The sequence below is a fragment of the Gracilinanus agilis genome, chromosome 2 (assembly GCF_016433145.1).
Source record: "Gracilinanus agilis isolate LMUSP501 chromosome 2, AgileGrace, whole genome shotgun sequence".
In the NCBI taxonomy this organism is placed as follows: Eukaryota; Metazoa; Chordata; class Mammalia; order Didelphimorphia; family Didelphidae; genus Gracilinanus; species Gracilinanus agilis.
The window spans coordinates 584,651,568-584,668,268 of NC_058131.1; the positions used below are offsets into that span (position 1 = coordinate 584,651,568).

Genomic DNA, 16,701 nt, shown 5'->3' on the forward strand with positions numbered 1-16,701 from the left:
TAACATTGTCTGTTACGTTCCTTTTAGTAACTGGTAAAAGGAGATAATTACAAAATGATCATACCCATTAACTAGGTTTGTTCTTCCCTGGGCTAGAAAGGTTGGCAGTTTGCTTGTGGTAGAGAAAAGGATATGGTTAACTGCTGGAACACACAATCTGGTTATTTTTCTTACATCTTGATTACCAACGAACTTGAAGCCCAATTAGGTTTCTGAGGAAGGAAATCTGGTTTTGGGGTCTGTTTCTCCAAAGTAACTGGAAATCCATATCGGAAAAAAAATTAGAAAAGCAGGAATATAAACAAAAATTAGTGCTTTGTAAATGGAAAAATGTTAATAACCCAATGAAGTCTGAATGGAAAGTTATCAAAAAAAAATGGTTTGGAAACTATTTAGCTAAATATTTTTGCTTTCAAAGTTGGCATTCGTTGAGAGAATTTCCTTCTATGGACACTAGATGGTGGCATTTTACCTATGTTTTATTTAAGCATTCATTCCGTCTTGAGTAAAGGTAACTAGGGTAGAGCCTTTCATAGGATCCAGAGGAAGAAGGGACTTGAGAGACCATCCACCTATTCTAACCATCACCTGAACTAAAATCCAGGCTTCTTTCTACTTTTTTACTATTCTACAATCCTAAGTTACTATAAGAAAAGTTTTTCCCCTGTGCATGAATGTGATTTCCAATAGAATCAGAAGTGCCAATACATAGTCAAAATATCATAACTTTAGAGGTCAGCCTTTGACAATCATCTAATTCAACCTCCCACATTTTAAAGATAAGGGCCTGGAGGCCCAAAGAGTTGAAGTCCTTCTGCTAGTTAGTGACAGTAGCAGAACTAAGAATTCAGCTCAAACTTCTGCTATACCACTAGCACCCGCTAGGAGGCAGGTGCTTGCCTAGGGATGTTATTTAAGAGTAATATAGAAAAAAATTTCAGGTATTTATTTTTCAGTTACATGTGGAAATGATTTTTGATCATTATTTTCTAACATTTTAAGATTCAGATTTGATTTTCTCTTTCCCTCCTCAAGGCAGTAGTCTGATATAGGTTATACCAGCATTTTCATGCAGTACTTATTTCCATATTTGCATAGTATTTTGAATGTATAACTCCAAGGAAGGTATTATTCCAAAGGAATGTTTGATTACCTGCTTTTATCAGGCTAATCCTGAGATCTACAGCAATCTCAGTGCCAAAAAATAAAGGATAATGAGAAAAAACAAAGACCTAAGTTCAAATTCTGTCTTAAGACACTAGCTGGGTGATCTAGAGTAAGTCACTTAGCCTTTTTCTGCCTCATTTTCCTCAACTGTAAAATGAGGGTAATAATAGCATTCTTGTGAGGATCAAATGAGATATTAGCACAGTGCCTGGCACAAATTGAGGACTTAAGAAATGCTTGTTCTCCCTTCTTCTAATAGATTACAATCTAACGGGAGGAAAAGCATATACAAATAACTACAATATAAAGTGGAAATGTCAGACTTATAGACTGAGCTCTATCACTACTTGTGACACATCGGGCAAGTAATCTCTTTAGGCCTGAGCTTCCTCATCTGTAAAATGAGAAGTTTGGTTCTGTTTATCTGTAAGGTCTGGTACATGAAGATTATGGAATATTACCATCCCACAGGAAATAAAGAATATGACAAACATTTATTAAGCACTTGCTATGTGCCAGGGATTGTGCTAGTAGTTGAGGATACAAATTAGCTTCTTTTCACAAGGAGCTTTTCACAAGCAAATAGAGTGGCCTGGAAGTTTATAGAGTTGGAGAATGACTTGAACATATTTGCAACCTAAGGAAAAATCACTTTAGCAGATGGGTGTATGAAGGAAAGACTGGAGAAGAGAGTCCTTAGGCAGGGAAAGCATAATATATAACAAGGGCTTGAACTAAGGATGATGGTGTTTGTAGAAAGGGGGATGGATAAGAAAAGTTGTGGAGGTAGGAATGGCAAGATAGCAACTAAGTGGGGAAGAGCCTAGACTCAAGGATTATATTGAGATTATTCACTTGGAAGACTTAGAAGAATGGTCCCTTTCCATTCTATGGTCTAATGCAGTGGTTCCCAAACTTTTTTGGCCTACTGCCCCCTTTCCAGAAAAAATATTAATTAGCCCCCTGGAAATTAATTTTTAAAAAATTTTAATAGCAATTAATAGGAAAGATAAATGCACCTGTGGCCATCACCCCCCCCCCCCCCGGATCACTGCAGCACCCACCAGGGGGTGGTGGTGCCCACTTTGGGAATCACTGGTCTAATGTGTTATTCCTCTAATATATTCTCCCATAATGATCCAGGACAATTCTGAGGGATTTAGGACAAAGAATGCTATTTACTTCCAGAGAAAGAACTGTTGGAGCTGGAATACAGATCAAAGCATATGATTTTTCACTTTAGCTTATTTCCAGTTTTATTTTGGGGTTTTGGCTTTATATGATTATTCTCTTACAAAAATGAACAATATGGAAATATGTTTTGCATGATAATACATGTATAACCCATATCAAATTGCTTGCCTGCTCTGGGAAGAGGAAGGGAAGGAGACAATTTGGATCACACAACTTTGGAAAACTATTGTGGTTATTTGTTATTATATATAATTGGTAAAAAGTAAAATGTCTTTCTAACAAAAAAAATTCTCCCTACCCACAGTGCTTACACAGCCTACACTTAATACATAAGACAGCACTCAGTGAATATTTGGTGGTTCACATATTTTCAACTGTAATCAAGATGTTTAATTTATGGACATACAGTGCTTCTTACATTCTTCAGTTCTTTAGAGGGATCATGATCGTGACAGGGACTGGTGTGATTTCACTGGCATAAAGATCTTACAGGTGAAGAAAAGCTCTTGACTAACACAGGTAGGCAACTCTCAGAAATGTATACATAGTCTTAGAGATTGACTGGGAATTTTGGTGGTGCAGAGGATAGATTGCTGGGCCTGAAGTGAAGACCTGAGTTCAAATCTGGCCTCAGCTACATACTATCTATATGACCCTGGGTAAGTCACTTAACTCTGTATCAGTTTCCTCATCTGTAAAATGAGCTGGAGAAGGAAATAGTGAACCACTCCAGTTTTTTGCCAAGAAAACCCCAAATGGGGTCACAAAGAGTTGAACACAACTGAGAACAACAAAACAAGAATAGAGTTAACTAGAGCAATGAGAAAGTGTCCAGGGTAGTAAAGCCAATAAATGTCAGAGGCAGCACATGAATCCCAGGCCTTTCTGGTTTTCTTTGACATTTTATTCACTAAGCCCACTCTAGTTTTAAACATATACACACATATGTGTACAAACACATATAAACAGATAAACATGTTTACAGAAATATACATAGATAAAGAAGGAAGGAGAAAGAATGGGGGGAGAGGAAGAAGGAAAAGGGGAGAAGAGGGAAGGGTGAGAAGGAGGGGGAAGAGGAAGAATTGTTGTACAAACTTTAGTGTTTTTCTTTCTGTCCAGAGTTGTTTTTCAGAGAAAGAATGGATAAATCCAGAAGATCTCTACCACCAAAATATTTATTGCACTATTTATGATGGTTGTAAAGAACTAGAAACAAAAGTCGATGGCCAATAATTGGGGAATGGCTAAAATAATTCTGGTATAAGAAGGTAATGAAATATTGGTGTCCCAAAGGAACACAAAGAATATGAAAAATATAAAGAAGTATGGAAAAAATTACATGAGCTGATAAAAAGTGAAGTAAGTGGAGCCTGAAAAGCAATGTCCATAACTGTGAATGCAAAGAACTACCACTAAAAAGCAACAGAAAATGCAGGTTACAAAATTCTGAAGAACAAGCTTTGTCAGAGTATCATCAGTGAAGATACATCACTACACTCATTTGCCAAGATGGGAAGGTCTATCCTGGGTGTGGAACATTGCATATAATGTCACATCTTTTTTCTATATATTAATTGGTTTTGTTGATTTTTCTCCACTTTTCTTTAAAGAAACGAAAAGAAAAGGAACTAGCATGAGGGATAGCTTTCTCAGTGGAGGAGAGGAGATAAAAAGGGAAATCTACATGAAGTAAAAACAAAATATATCAGTAATGTGTGCCTTTTAAAATCTAAAATATCTCAAATTGTAGTCACTTTTTGAGAAGTGACTTGTTATTTGCAGCAAAGTTTTCTAGGCACGAAGAAGAAGAAAAAAAGAGGCAAAGGAAGTTCCTAAAATTAAGCCCATGTCATTTACCTATGCCCTCTTAGGGCTCACATTATTAGGGTATGTTATGAGTAAGATTAGATTAGCTGGTTATTAGGTATTGATTATATATTGATTAGGAAGTACCTAGCAGGAAGGAGCTGGAGCTGGGAATTCCAGGTTGGAATGAAGGAGGAAGAAGTCTATCTGTGTTCTGTGTGTGGACTCCATTAGTGGTAGGCAAAAACTGTTGCCAGCCTGGGAGACCTCAGAGCAAAGGACACCTTGCATCCTGTTTTCCCCTGGGATCCTGTGTGGTGTGGCATCAAGTAAAGGACAAGATCTACAGAGCCAATAGAAGAGGTGTAGTTTGAGTTCTGGCGGACAGTGCTTCAAGCAAACCCCTTTCTACTTGGTTCCTGAGACAACTGTAGCTCCTGGCATCCAGAGATCATCAGTGGATTGCAGTGAGAAATCCCAAAGCCACAAACCCTAGCTGCACTCAAGCCTGGCAGGTTCCAGGTGTGAGGCAGAAACCCAAAGACTCCAGTATAGCTCCTTGGGCCCTGTTAGTTAGATAGCTTAGATTAGTGTAGTTGAATAAGTCCTTCCCTGTCTCTTTGGGTTTTGTTATTAGGTGTTAAGATTTTAGAGTAGTCATTCCTATCCCTCCTTTTAGTTGTTTCTAATTAAAACCCAATTTCACCTTGTTACCTTGTCAGTTAATTCAAGGCCTCTGGCCAGAGTGACAGTTGGCTGTTATTTTTTCAGTTGGGAGTGATGTAGCTGTACAAGACTTCAGTGTTCAGTTTTAGTCTCTCTTACATCCCAGAGAGTGTTCCCACAAACCCCATGGTTGATTTTTAATATCCCTGGTGACCCCATTACTTATATTTTCTTACAGGTAATGATTTTATGCTTAAAATAATATAATAATAATAACGATGAGAGCTAGCTGTCATTTTAATAAAGCTTTAAGATATGCAAAAGGCTTTAGAAATATTATGTATGTGCATATAATATATATGACAATGTTAGAAGAAGTATCAATTAATTTGATAATACATTCATAATACCAAAATGCTTTCAAAATGAAGCCATCTCTTTTTGGAAACTTGTAAAGATTGTATTTGGGACTGAACCTATTATAGAAATTTTGACTATAACAAAGAAATTGACTTTTTGATAAAGATTATAGGCTGCCCAAATGTTTATCCAGAGGAAGAAAGAAGAAAAAATCCAAGCAATTAAGAAGGCCTCACATCTAGTATTGTTGAAGTCTATAGTAAGTCTCAAAGCCTTCATTTTTGCCTGTGTTTAGTCCAGAAAGCCTCACAATAAACAAGATTCTTAGGGAGAAAAGCCAATAATGGCATGATTAAATTCACGAACATCTTATAGCAAAATCAAAAACAGAATGTCGCTAAGACCTCACTAACACAGTAGAGTATAAAGGGATGCCAACTTTCAGTGCAAACACAGACACAGTGAATGTATCTCTGGGAAGTGGGAGAGCCAAGAGAAACTCTAGGTCAAGAGTTGTACTCCCTCAATAGCTAGTTTCAGAACAAACTGAAGGAAGTAGCAATTTAATAAGCCATGGTTTCTTCATCATGGATAATTCTTACCAAGGCCAGCTGCACACTCACAATGGCCTTTGAGAGTTTCCAGGGACATAAAATCATCCTTCTTGCATCTATCTAGCCCTCTCCAATTTGGCTGGGCTGTTCCTTGGATGAGAAACTAAAGTCATTCTATATTCAAAATGGAAACATACTCAAAACCCTTGTGAGGACCTTCCAAAGCTTGCACTTTGCTGGCATTAGCTATTAGAGATAAGGGCTCCTTCTACACTACATAGGAGTTTCAGACTTAGTGAACAAATAAGGGCCTGAAATATAAAGTCCTCAGAATTCACAAAAAAACACAAGTAAAAGAATAGACATAATTTTTAGAAGTGCTGAAACAGAGCTTGATGGCATTGTTTTGTTTTGTTTTAAACTCTTACTTTTTGTCCTAAAATAGATACTGAGAATTAGTTCCAAGTCTAGGCAATCAGGGTGAAGTGACTTACCCAGGGTCCCATACCTAGGAAGTATCTGAGGCCAGATTTGAACTCAAAACCTCCTGTTTCCAGGTCTGGCTATCTAACTGTTATGATAATTTTGGGAGTTATAGATCCTGATGGGTCACAAATGTAACGCAATGATCCCAAAAGGTCAGCCCCAAGTGCAGTTTGGCACAGTAGGAGAAAGTGTTGAATCTTCCTACTTCAATAATTAGATGACTTCCTAACAGTTTGACTGGTATTGCAGCTTGAGAACTGAAGGAATCAGCTGATTGGTGGACACAGCTAACTAGTTCCAACTAAATCCCTAAGAAACTAATGAAGATGGTTATATTCTCTCAATTACTAAACTAGCAGACTTGTGGGTTAGGTTTGTCAAGTCTAATTAGTTTAGGTAACTGGTTCTGACTGCGGATTGACTCAGAATATCATTTGAGGATTAATAAATTTGAAATCATCTTCCCTAACAGCCAAGATGACTTCTTCAACTGACAGCCTCTTTCTGGAATCCTGAGAATCACAGACCAGTTTAAAGATGACTTCTTTGTAAATGATTTAATGTTGGTAAATATAGGTGAAGAGGGAAAATGGGATTAACGATGGAAAGTGGGAATAGTATTTCTAAGTTGAATCTAAGTTGATGAATAGTTGTTGAATCTCCCAGATAATCAAATGATAATCAGGAGCCTTTGGATGGCTTGACAGCCTGGCCAGGCCAGAAGGCCTGACCCCTTTGATTGAAGTTTTGCTCAGCTGACGATGGTTTGGTTTTGAATAAACCTTCTTGATGATGTAAATATCAGAGAACTGAAGTTGAGAGATAAGGTTGAATGTATTTCTAGTTGATAGTGATTGAGAGCCATATCAGAATTAACTCTGCCTAGCATAAGCCTAAAACACCTCCCTCCTTTGCCCAGTTTATCTCAAGGACTGAGACCAGGAGTGGTCCAGGTTTGCCCCTTATACAGGCACTTTCCAATTGCTCCTTGGCTCCCACCAGGCTCATGCCACCTCAGTTCATTCTGATTCTAATCAGGTAACTGGCAATCAAGCTTGACCCAACATGGCTGCTATTAAAAATCCTTACACTACTGAGCCACCTACCTCCCCTTTGATGGCCTCTCTAGGCACAATGGGACTACACAATGCCTACTAGTGGTACAGTAGCAGGTCCGAAGCAGGGAGAAGAAAAATAAAAGAAGAAAGAGAGAGGAATGAAGAAGGAAGAGACAGAAGAAAGAAGTGAGAACAAGAAAAGAAAAGGGTGTATATGGTAAATTACAGCAGAATAAATTTATACATGATAGATTAAACAGTCATTTCTTTTTTAACCCTTACCTTTTGTCCTAGTAACAATTCTAAGATGGAAGAATGTCAAGGACTAGGAAAACTGGGGTTAAGTAATTTGTCCAGAGTCACACAGCTGGGAAGTATCTGAAACCACATTTGAACCCAGGTCCTCCCAACTCCAGGTCTGGCACTCTATCCAATGTGTTACCTAGCTATTAGTCACAGGTCTTTAAGGAAGATATTCCTGGCCCCTTGTCATTAACAGATTTCCTTCCTCCAAGAGAAGGTATGGATTACTATGAAAAAGGACAAAGTAAGGACTTCACAAAATATTTCTCAAGTACCAGTATAAGAGAAAGAAAATGGGGTTGAGACACTAGTAGATAGAGTCAGACATGGAGTCAAAAAGACCTGAGTTTGAATCTCACTTCAGATTCATACTAGCTATGTGACCTTGGTCAAGTCCCTTAACTTCTGCCTATCTCAGTTTCTTGATCTGTAAAATGGGGATAACATGTAAGAGGGTCATGGTTAGGATCAAATAAAATCATATATGTAAAGCGCTTTGAAAATCTTAACAGTATCATAAATATTTCCTGTCATCATTATTTTCTGTACAAGGAGGCTCAATCCACCTAAATAGAATGAAAAAGGCAAAATAAAAATAAAAGATAAGTGTCTTCAGTTCCTGCAATCTGGCCACTTGAGAGAACACTGATAACAATTTCAAATTAATTCAAGAAGCATGTATTGAACAACTACGCCACTTTCAAGGTACTGGACCATGTGCAAAAGCAGGGGTTGGCAACCTTTTTGGCTATGAGAGCCATACATGCCACATTTTTTAAAATGTAATTTCGTGAGAGCCGTACAGTGCTCACAGTGCGCGTTCCTGTAACAGCACCTGAAAAAAATTGACTTTATCGCTCCTGCAGAAAGAGCCATATCTGGCCCTCAAAAGAGCCAGATATGGCTCGAGAGCTATACGTTGCCGACCCCTGTGCTAAAGAGTCAAAGTTAAATTAAATGACACCAGTTCCGTACCATCAAAGAGTTTACAATTCACTAGGAATTGGGGTGGGAAATAAGCCATGCAGGGCAAATAATTATAGCACAGATTAGAGTGTGGCTGTGTAAAGGAGAGATTCAAAAAAATTTATGATTTCCTAATTTGGAGGGGTGGATAAGAGTAAGAGGATTATCATAGGAAAAGCACCATAAAGGAGATAGTACCTGTTAAAATGCAAGCTCCCTGAGGGCAGAAACCATTTTCACTTTTGCTTTTTTTCCCCAGTACTTCCAGTATTTCCAGTACTGAGCACAGAGCCCAGCACATAACAGATGTTTAATAAATGTTGATTGAATTGAATTAATTAATTAGAATTGAATTGACTAAAGGAAAGAAGGAATTCAATAGAGATGGAGGGGAGGGGGATCTATTCCATATATGGGAGATGAGAAAAGCCAAAGAGATGAAATAGAAAAGGATAAGAATATGAGTTTTGGCTCAAAAATCTTTTTTGCTGGAACCTAGAGTGAATCAAGTACAAGAGTTTGACATATGGCTAAATTAATAGGTTAAAACAAGATTGTAGGCAGCTTTAAAATGCCAAGCTAAGAAGTATGTTCTTTACTCAGTAAACAGTGGGGAGTCACGGAAAGCTTTTGAGTAGAAAAGTAAAATGATCCAAGAGATTGCTCTCTGAAAATTTCTTTGATAGGAATGTGAAGTCTGCAGTAAAAAAGGGAGAAAAATGGAGGGCAAACTATAATAAAATACCTAAACTAGAGTCATAATGGGGATGGAAAGGGAAAGACAATTGAAGAGATTACTTAACTTTTCTGAACCTCATTTTTCACATCTTCAAGATGAGGTTGGAAGGTTGGACTCTGGCCTCCAAAATCTTGTGAAATGGTCTTGAGACCAGAAATTATAGGCTGGATGAAATTTGTGGAGTATCTTATAATATGACAGTTTTGTGTATTAGTTGGATTAAATAGCCACTGAGGTTCTCTTGCAACTCTCAAATCCTGTGATTCTGTGAAACCCTTGTTAACCAGAGAGCATAAGCTCCTTCACTTTCCTCTAATAATGGAAAGGCATCCACACCAGATATAGCCCAAGACCCTCAGGGCCTATGAAGTTGTAGCTCTCTTAGCATGAGTTCTTAACCTGGGGTCCCTAGACTCCCTAAGAGTCTAGGAATAGATTTCACAGAGGGTTTGTAGAATTTTTATACTTTGATAACTATGTTTCAATATAATTGGTTTCCTTTTTAGTCCTACCCATTTTATTTCATGCATAAAAAAAAAAAAAAACATTATCCTGAGGAGGGACCTATAGGTTTTACCAGGTTTCCAAAAGGATTCATAACATAAAAAAAAAAAAAAAAAAAAAAGGATAAGGACCTCTGCTCAATAAGCCACTAGAAGATTAACCACAGTAGCCTTGGTTTCTACATGGAGGAAGTTTGGAGAGGCATGTGAACAGTTTGGCCCCAAAGTATACAATGATTCATCTGGTAGGTCACTATGAATTTAAAAGCTATAAATGTGCCAATTTACTAGCATAAATTGTACAAAAGGCAATAAGAATGGTTGCTTTCTTTAACTTAGCTGCCAGATTTTGGATTATTAGGTATTTCTTTAAAAAGGAAACAAATAATTTTCTAAGTAAATATCAAAACTAATTTAAGTTTCAGTTATTTTTGCTATGGTGAAAACCAAACCAAAGAAGCCCCAATCCAATGTTCAAAACCACTGAGCAGGGAGAAGCAGCACCAGGATTCCAGGACTTAATTAGCTCTTTCCTGGCATTTACTTCAACTTTCAAAATGTTTTTCTGCTCTTGCTGGAGTATGACAATGCCAAACCATTAAAGTCACTTTTCACAGAAATAAAGTCAACTATCTTCAGGATGCTCACAATGAAAATAATCCATTTCATTAAACTTTAAAGCAATGATAATGCAGAAAAATACTCAGCTAAATGTTACTTATTTTTTCTTCTTTTAAAAGATGAAAATTGTCTTGTAAAAATTTCCTTTTAGGCAGCTGGGATTACATATGTGGCTTCACCCTCTTTCTGCTTCATTTGAAGCAAATGCAAGGAAAGAAGTTCATTTGTGAAGCAAAATGATAGTTTTGTCCTCTGAATTTTTGTTGTGCAATTTCCACTCTTCATTGGTCATATGCTATTTTAAAGGTTTTTTTGAGGGGATCAAACCCATTATTCCATAGGCATAAGTAACTGCCAATGAAGAAACTCTCTCTAACATTGTAGGTCAGCCTTCTCTCTCTCTCTGAAACTTCCAGTATTAGATGACTAGAACAGAGGCATCAAAATCAGTGCCTGCCGGTCACCCAAACCAGATTAAAATGAAACTGGGAAATGTTAAACAAAAAAAATAAAAATACAAGACAACATTATAGTTTTCTAAGTCAACATGCTACTGCAAGGATCCTTTCTACTTGAGAAAATGATGCCACTGATCCAGAACATTGAAAGATGAAATGATTTGCCCAAGGTGACATGGCTAGTATGTTTCTGATTCAAAGGTCGGCTCTCTCTCTACTATGCCAAGATACCTCTATTAATTTTAAAAATCTGAGGATTTAGGCAAATGTCCTTAGTCTATAGGGTAAGCCTAGATATCTGAATCAACCAGAACATTATGTTTTACTATTCAATTAAAATAACAAATATTTATAGGACATATTATGTATACTGTGCACTACTGATAACTTCTACCTTTAAGGAATTTATGGTCTGGGTTGGGGGAGATAATCCAAATGACGAAAAATTAAATAATGACACAAGAAAATGTCAAAAGGCAGTAGAGTTTTGATAAGTGAGTGGCAGAGGCAGTAAATGCTATATTTTGGGAGGGGCTTGACATAAAAGTCATTAACAAGAAGTCCATCTTTTTAAGGATATTGATATCGATCAATGAAATTTCTAGAATCTATACCCAACCACACATATGTCTATATTTGAGCTTATGTAGAATCTGGATCTTGTGTAAGGGCTTCCAGGTGGGGAAGCTCTACTGGCCTCAGGGAGCTAAAAGGGTAAGTGATTTTCGCCTAATTGCATTGCTATAATGTGTCAGAGGCAAAATGCGAACCCATAACCTCCAAGGCTGCTTCTCTATCTACTAGGTAACACTTGCCTCTATTATTTTTTTGCCTGACACACTGTAGATGTTTAATAAATACATATATGTCCACCTAAACCTACACTGACATACTATACACACTGACATTTATACCAGGAAAGTTCCTTTCTAATAATAAGACTTTTTGTAAAAATGTTAAAAATCTGAGAAATAGAATTAAAAAGAGATATAAGCCAAAGTTGTTCGAAATATAACAAATCAAGTGATACTAATGAAATATCTTATCTTGTTGCCTCTTGACCTTCAAAATACACAAAATCAGAGCAACTAGGGGGCTCAGTGGATAGTCAGGTCTATAGATGGAAAGACCTAGGTTCAGATCTGCTCTCAGACTTCCTAGCTGTGTGATCCTGGGCAAGTCACTTAATCCCAGCTGCCTAACCTTCACTGCTCTTCTCCCTAGAACCAATACTTGTATCAATTTCTAAGACAAAAGGTAAGGGTTCAAATCATGAGGACAGACAAGGACAATAACATTATGATATCAAACACTCAGTACTCAAAGTAAGCATTAATATTAAGTGGTACAAATACACTTCTGTTGCAACCCAATTAAGTATGTGTGGCTAAGAGTTTTCTGAACCCAAACTGAAGGGGTGGACAAGAGAAGACAGAAAGAGACAGATGGCAGAGAAGGCAATTCAGATTTTAGATAATACTTACCTCTGGTTCACAAGACATTATTTTCTCTGAAGTCTAAATCTCACTGCTCCATAGCTCTTACTAAAAACCTCAAAAGCACCACTGCTAAATGAAGTGATTATAGCAAATATAAACACACCTACTTTAAGGTACTTGCCATTGGAATTCACAAGAATTAAAAAAAAAAGCAGCTATGTGCTTCAAGAACCTGGAAGAGGTTTTATGAGTCACATTTTTATTGGTTTTGTTTTCTCTTTGACTCTTACCCCAACAAAGGTCTCAGTGCAGTATGCCAGCATAAAGTCTTTGGAATTTTCTTTACTGAGCAAACGTTGCAAACCTATTGCCTGAACGACTGCAAACTCAGAAATCTGGATCAAGTACAAAGATGCAACATAACCATGTCTACTTCATACCAAGAAAAGCCAAGGATGCTTAGAAATCTTTGTGGGCTGTGCGATGGCATTATTTACAAAATATCTTTTGTAGATTTGGGATGCAGTATGACCTTGAAAGCAGGAAGCTCTAGGTGCAAGACCTGCCTAGGACACATACTGGCTGGATGAACCTAAACTTCTAGCTGCTTTTAGTAACTCTCTAAGACTAGAATTTGAAGAGAAGGTGCTGAGCCACATTGGAGGGAAGAGTCTCTTCACTGGATAGTTTCCTATTCTTATGAAATCACAGGTCCATCTCCCTATGCCCTTCTCTAGTGAGGTTATAAAATGCTCATTCACAGCTAACATAATATTAGACATTTTCTGTTCCCTAGATAGTCTGTCATCACAGAGCTGGCCAGTTATAGAAGAAAAGTAGTAAATGCAGTGTATGAAATACAAGATGTCTCAAAAGTCTTAGTGCAATCTCTAGTTGTACTAGGTGACAAAGCAAAAAGAGCCCTGGGCCTGGAGTCAGGAAGACCAGAGTTCAAATCCCGCTGAGATTTTTGGGCAAGTCACTTAAATGCCATTTGCCTCAGTTTCCACATCTGCAAAACAGGGATAATAATAGCACCTGCCAGGGTTGTTGTGAGGATCAAATGAAATATTTGTATAGTGCTAATTTGGTACAGTGCCTGACATATAGTAAGCACCATTTAAATTCTAGTTATAGTAATGGCTCCAAACGGCACTAAGGCTTTTGGGACACCCTATCTAGTCTTGGTAGATGAGCCCACACGTCAGATCTGTAGTTTGGAGGCAACTGGCCACTTACTGCTTTTGTTGGAGAACCGGTTCCTGGTATGCTCGCCTCTATGAAATATTTCCTAAGGAGATGTTTACTTAGATCAGGACTATCCATCAGAATGTATGAACAAAAGAAGGCCCCATGACGAATCAGAAATATAGCAATATCTTCATTCCCTAAAGAAGTTAAAAAAAAAAAAAGGCTAAGAGAGTTCAGTCTCCTTTTTTTATTCTGAGTTGTTTTTTTTTAAAGAAACTAGAAGGAACTGGTCATTACCAACCCAGATGGGGGGTTAGGGGATGCAACATGTGAAAGAGGAACTTAGAAAAGCCTTGCTCTGGTTTAACGTCTCTCTGTATATTACTTCCCCTGAAATGTCAAGATCCTGTTAATGACAGAATTCTGTGAGATTTTGTCTTCTTGGGTACCTTATTAAAATATTCCCTTTTGAAAATGCTTATTCAGGTTTCTGAATTTCCCCAAGGCCAACAGGGGAAGGGGGAGGGAAATTCAGAGATTCAGAGGGGGTAGGAGAGTAGGAAAGGGGAGAGGAGATGGAGAAAGAGAGAGAGGAGGAGGAGGGAGAAGAGGGGAAGGAATGGAGAGAGAGGGAGAGAGAAGTAGAGGAGGGGGAGAGAGAGAAAATGAATATATACGTTGGGAAATACAATAAAATACTTTGTAAACAGCAGGGGGAAAAGTGGTTATAGAAATGCCTCCATCTAGAGGAAGCTCTGAGAGCTCAGGAGATTGTGGTTTCTCTATGGACAGGGTTTCACATCCACTAAAGGCTATAATTGCTGTGAACAACTTATAAGAAACACAGGCCCAGATCCTTAAGGCTTAGTAAAGACTTCAGTAGGTGCAATTACGTACCTGACTTGATAGCTGCATAAAGTGGTAACCTTATAATGACTGGAAATTCATTTTTTCTTACTGCATAGCTCTCTGGGTCAGCACTATAAGTAAGGACTAAGAGCTTAACTACGTCTAGGTGTCCTTGTTGGCAGGCAATGGCTAACATCCAATTTAGCAGTCGTTGGTAGCTGCATGGACCTAGCAAGGCAATTCAGAAAAACAAAAACACACTGAATAGTCCCATTCAATTTTACCAACATTAGCTTTTCATTTTGGCTGCTAATAAATACAAACCCCAATTTAATTGGAAGATACTTGCATCAAATTGATAACATTTGGCAGGGGCCTGGAAGGAATGGAAGGTTCTTTAAGTACCATGATACTTTCTAAATTCTCTGTAATTATAATTGATGTCCAGAGATCTTTAGGAGTGATTCCCTGAAATAACCATCACTGCCTACTTTATTTCATCATGAAATGCTTTTTAACAAGCACACTGAATGAACACAGTCTGCGTGGGTTGCAGTGCAGCAATATCTTCAAGTTCAAATTAGCATGACAGCTTTTTTTTGGGTCCAATCTCCATGGAAATTACCTCATTCTTTGCATGCACCCCTAGCAACCTTCATCATAACATCATCTCATTTCCAAAGTCTCAAGGAAAAAAAAAAGCCTGGAAACCCATGGTTACAAAAAGAGTTCCAAAACCTTATCAGAACTAACCCTCTTTTTTTAAAATAAGAAATTTACCTGAAAACTGGTAAGGCTTGAAAGGTGAATTGTAAGATATATGGTGTATATCATATGATATATGAAAGCAGATAAACAATCTTTCTTATGGGCTACCTAATTGCTAACTAAATTCCACAGTTTCAAGTTAGTTGTGTTCAGGCTGGATAGAAGAGAAGTCAATTGAGAATGGCTGGGGCAAATTTTAGCATACTCTAAATCCCAAAGGAAGATAGCCCATTAGTTTGGATGCATTTTCTTCCTTCCCACTCTTCAGATAATCTCTGCTCAGTGACTAAGAGTGGTAATTATAGAGTTCTGTAACTCAGCAAAGTAGCCATCAATGCGAGAAGCTGATCCACCAGACGATGGGGGAAAAAGTAGCTCCAGAAAATTATTTTGAGTCATATCAGCATTTTTTGCTAGCCTACCAGTGGCCTAGCAGAGAGGTAAAGGAAGGAATCTTGCCAGGATTCTCCCTACTCCTGGCCTAGAGAGAGATCAGTAGAGTTAATCAGCAATGTGGTGGTCATTAGCAGGTCTAAGGCACAGTCAAAGAGTTGTTGTTCAGTCATGTCTGACTCTTCATGACACCATTTTGGAGTTTTCTTGGCAATGATACTGGAGTGGTTTACCATTTCCTTCTCTAGCTCAGATTGCAAATGAGGGAACTGAGGCAAACAGGGTTAAATAATCTGACCAGGGTCATATAGCTAGTACATATCTGAGGTGAGATTTGAACTCAGGAAGAGGAATCTTCCTGACCCAAAGAGAAGGATGAAAAGAACAGTAAAAAGCTAGTGAAGAGAGATCAGAATAAGAGAGTAGTATATGTAGTAGATATAATGATAATCATTTGTTGGACTGAATTTATATTATACCCAGGTATATTATATCATTATACACCCAGGTACACTAATCATTGCCCCAGATGAGTAATTAAGCTTGTAGTTCTTCCAAGGGGTTTTATAGGGTCTGGATAAGTTCTGATAGGAAAGATTCTTCAAAGTTAAGAAGCAAGGATAAATCCAATCCAACACAACAAATATTTATTAATCACCTACTAATGTGCAGGGCTTTTATATCTAAAAAAAAAAAGATAAGCAGTTCTAGGGTCTGTTTAGGGTTTGCTTAGGGGCTTCCCAAGAGATAATGGCTTGACTCAGTCTTCTTTGAGGTGATCCAAACCTCATGAGATGCTTAAACTAATCTGTCCTCCATTCCTTACTCAGAAGTCTTCCAGACAAATGGGATTATTCTAAGATAAGGAAAAACCGGCAAACTTCAAAGGAGATTTGGGATTGATTCCAGTATAGAGCCTAAGACACAGGTCTTCAGTCCAAAGGGAAAGCATCTATTCCATCAGATACACACATACAGGCATAAAGTATACAAAGTTGATACTTTATCACTTTAACTTGTTTGGGCAATGGAAATAACTCTTGAAAGAAGTAGGGAGTTGCAGAAGTGGGTCTCTCCCACTTTTTTTACTGGCACCATTTTGGCTACAAAGGAAAAAAATCACTCCTAGCTATTAGGTGGCATAGTGGATAGGACTATGCCTGGAAAAAGGAAGATC

The 16,701-nt window shown here is 37.8% G+C and overlaps 1 protein-coding gene across 1 annotated transcript in view; it reads right to left on the reverse strand.

Annotated features, from left to right (window-relative positions):
• Positions 1 to 16,701, reverse strand: part of LRRK1 (leucine rich repeat kinase 1) — a 150,113-nt gene that overhangs the window by 81,446 nt on the left and 51,966 nt on the right. The window contains exons 4-5 of the mRNA XM_044665409.1: positions 14,412 to 14,591; positions 13,563 to 13,711 (exon numbers count right to left, since the gene is read on the reverse strand). Coding sequence (XP_044521344.1) covers positions 13,563 to 13,711; positions 14,412 to 14,591 — 329 coding nt within the window. The remainder of the gene's footprint in view (positions 1 to 13,562; positions 13,712 to 14,411; positions 14,592 to 16,701) is intronic.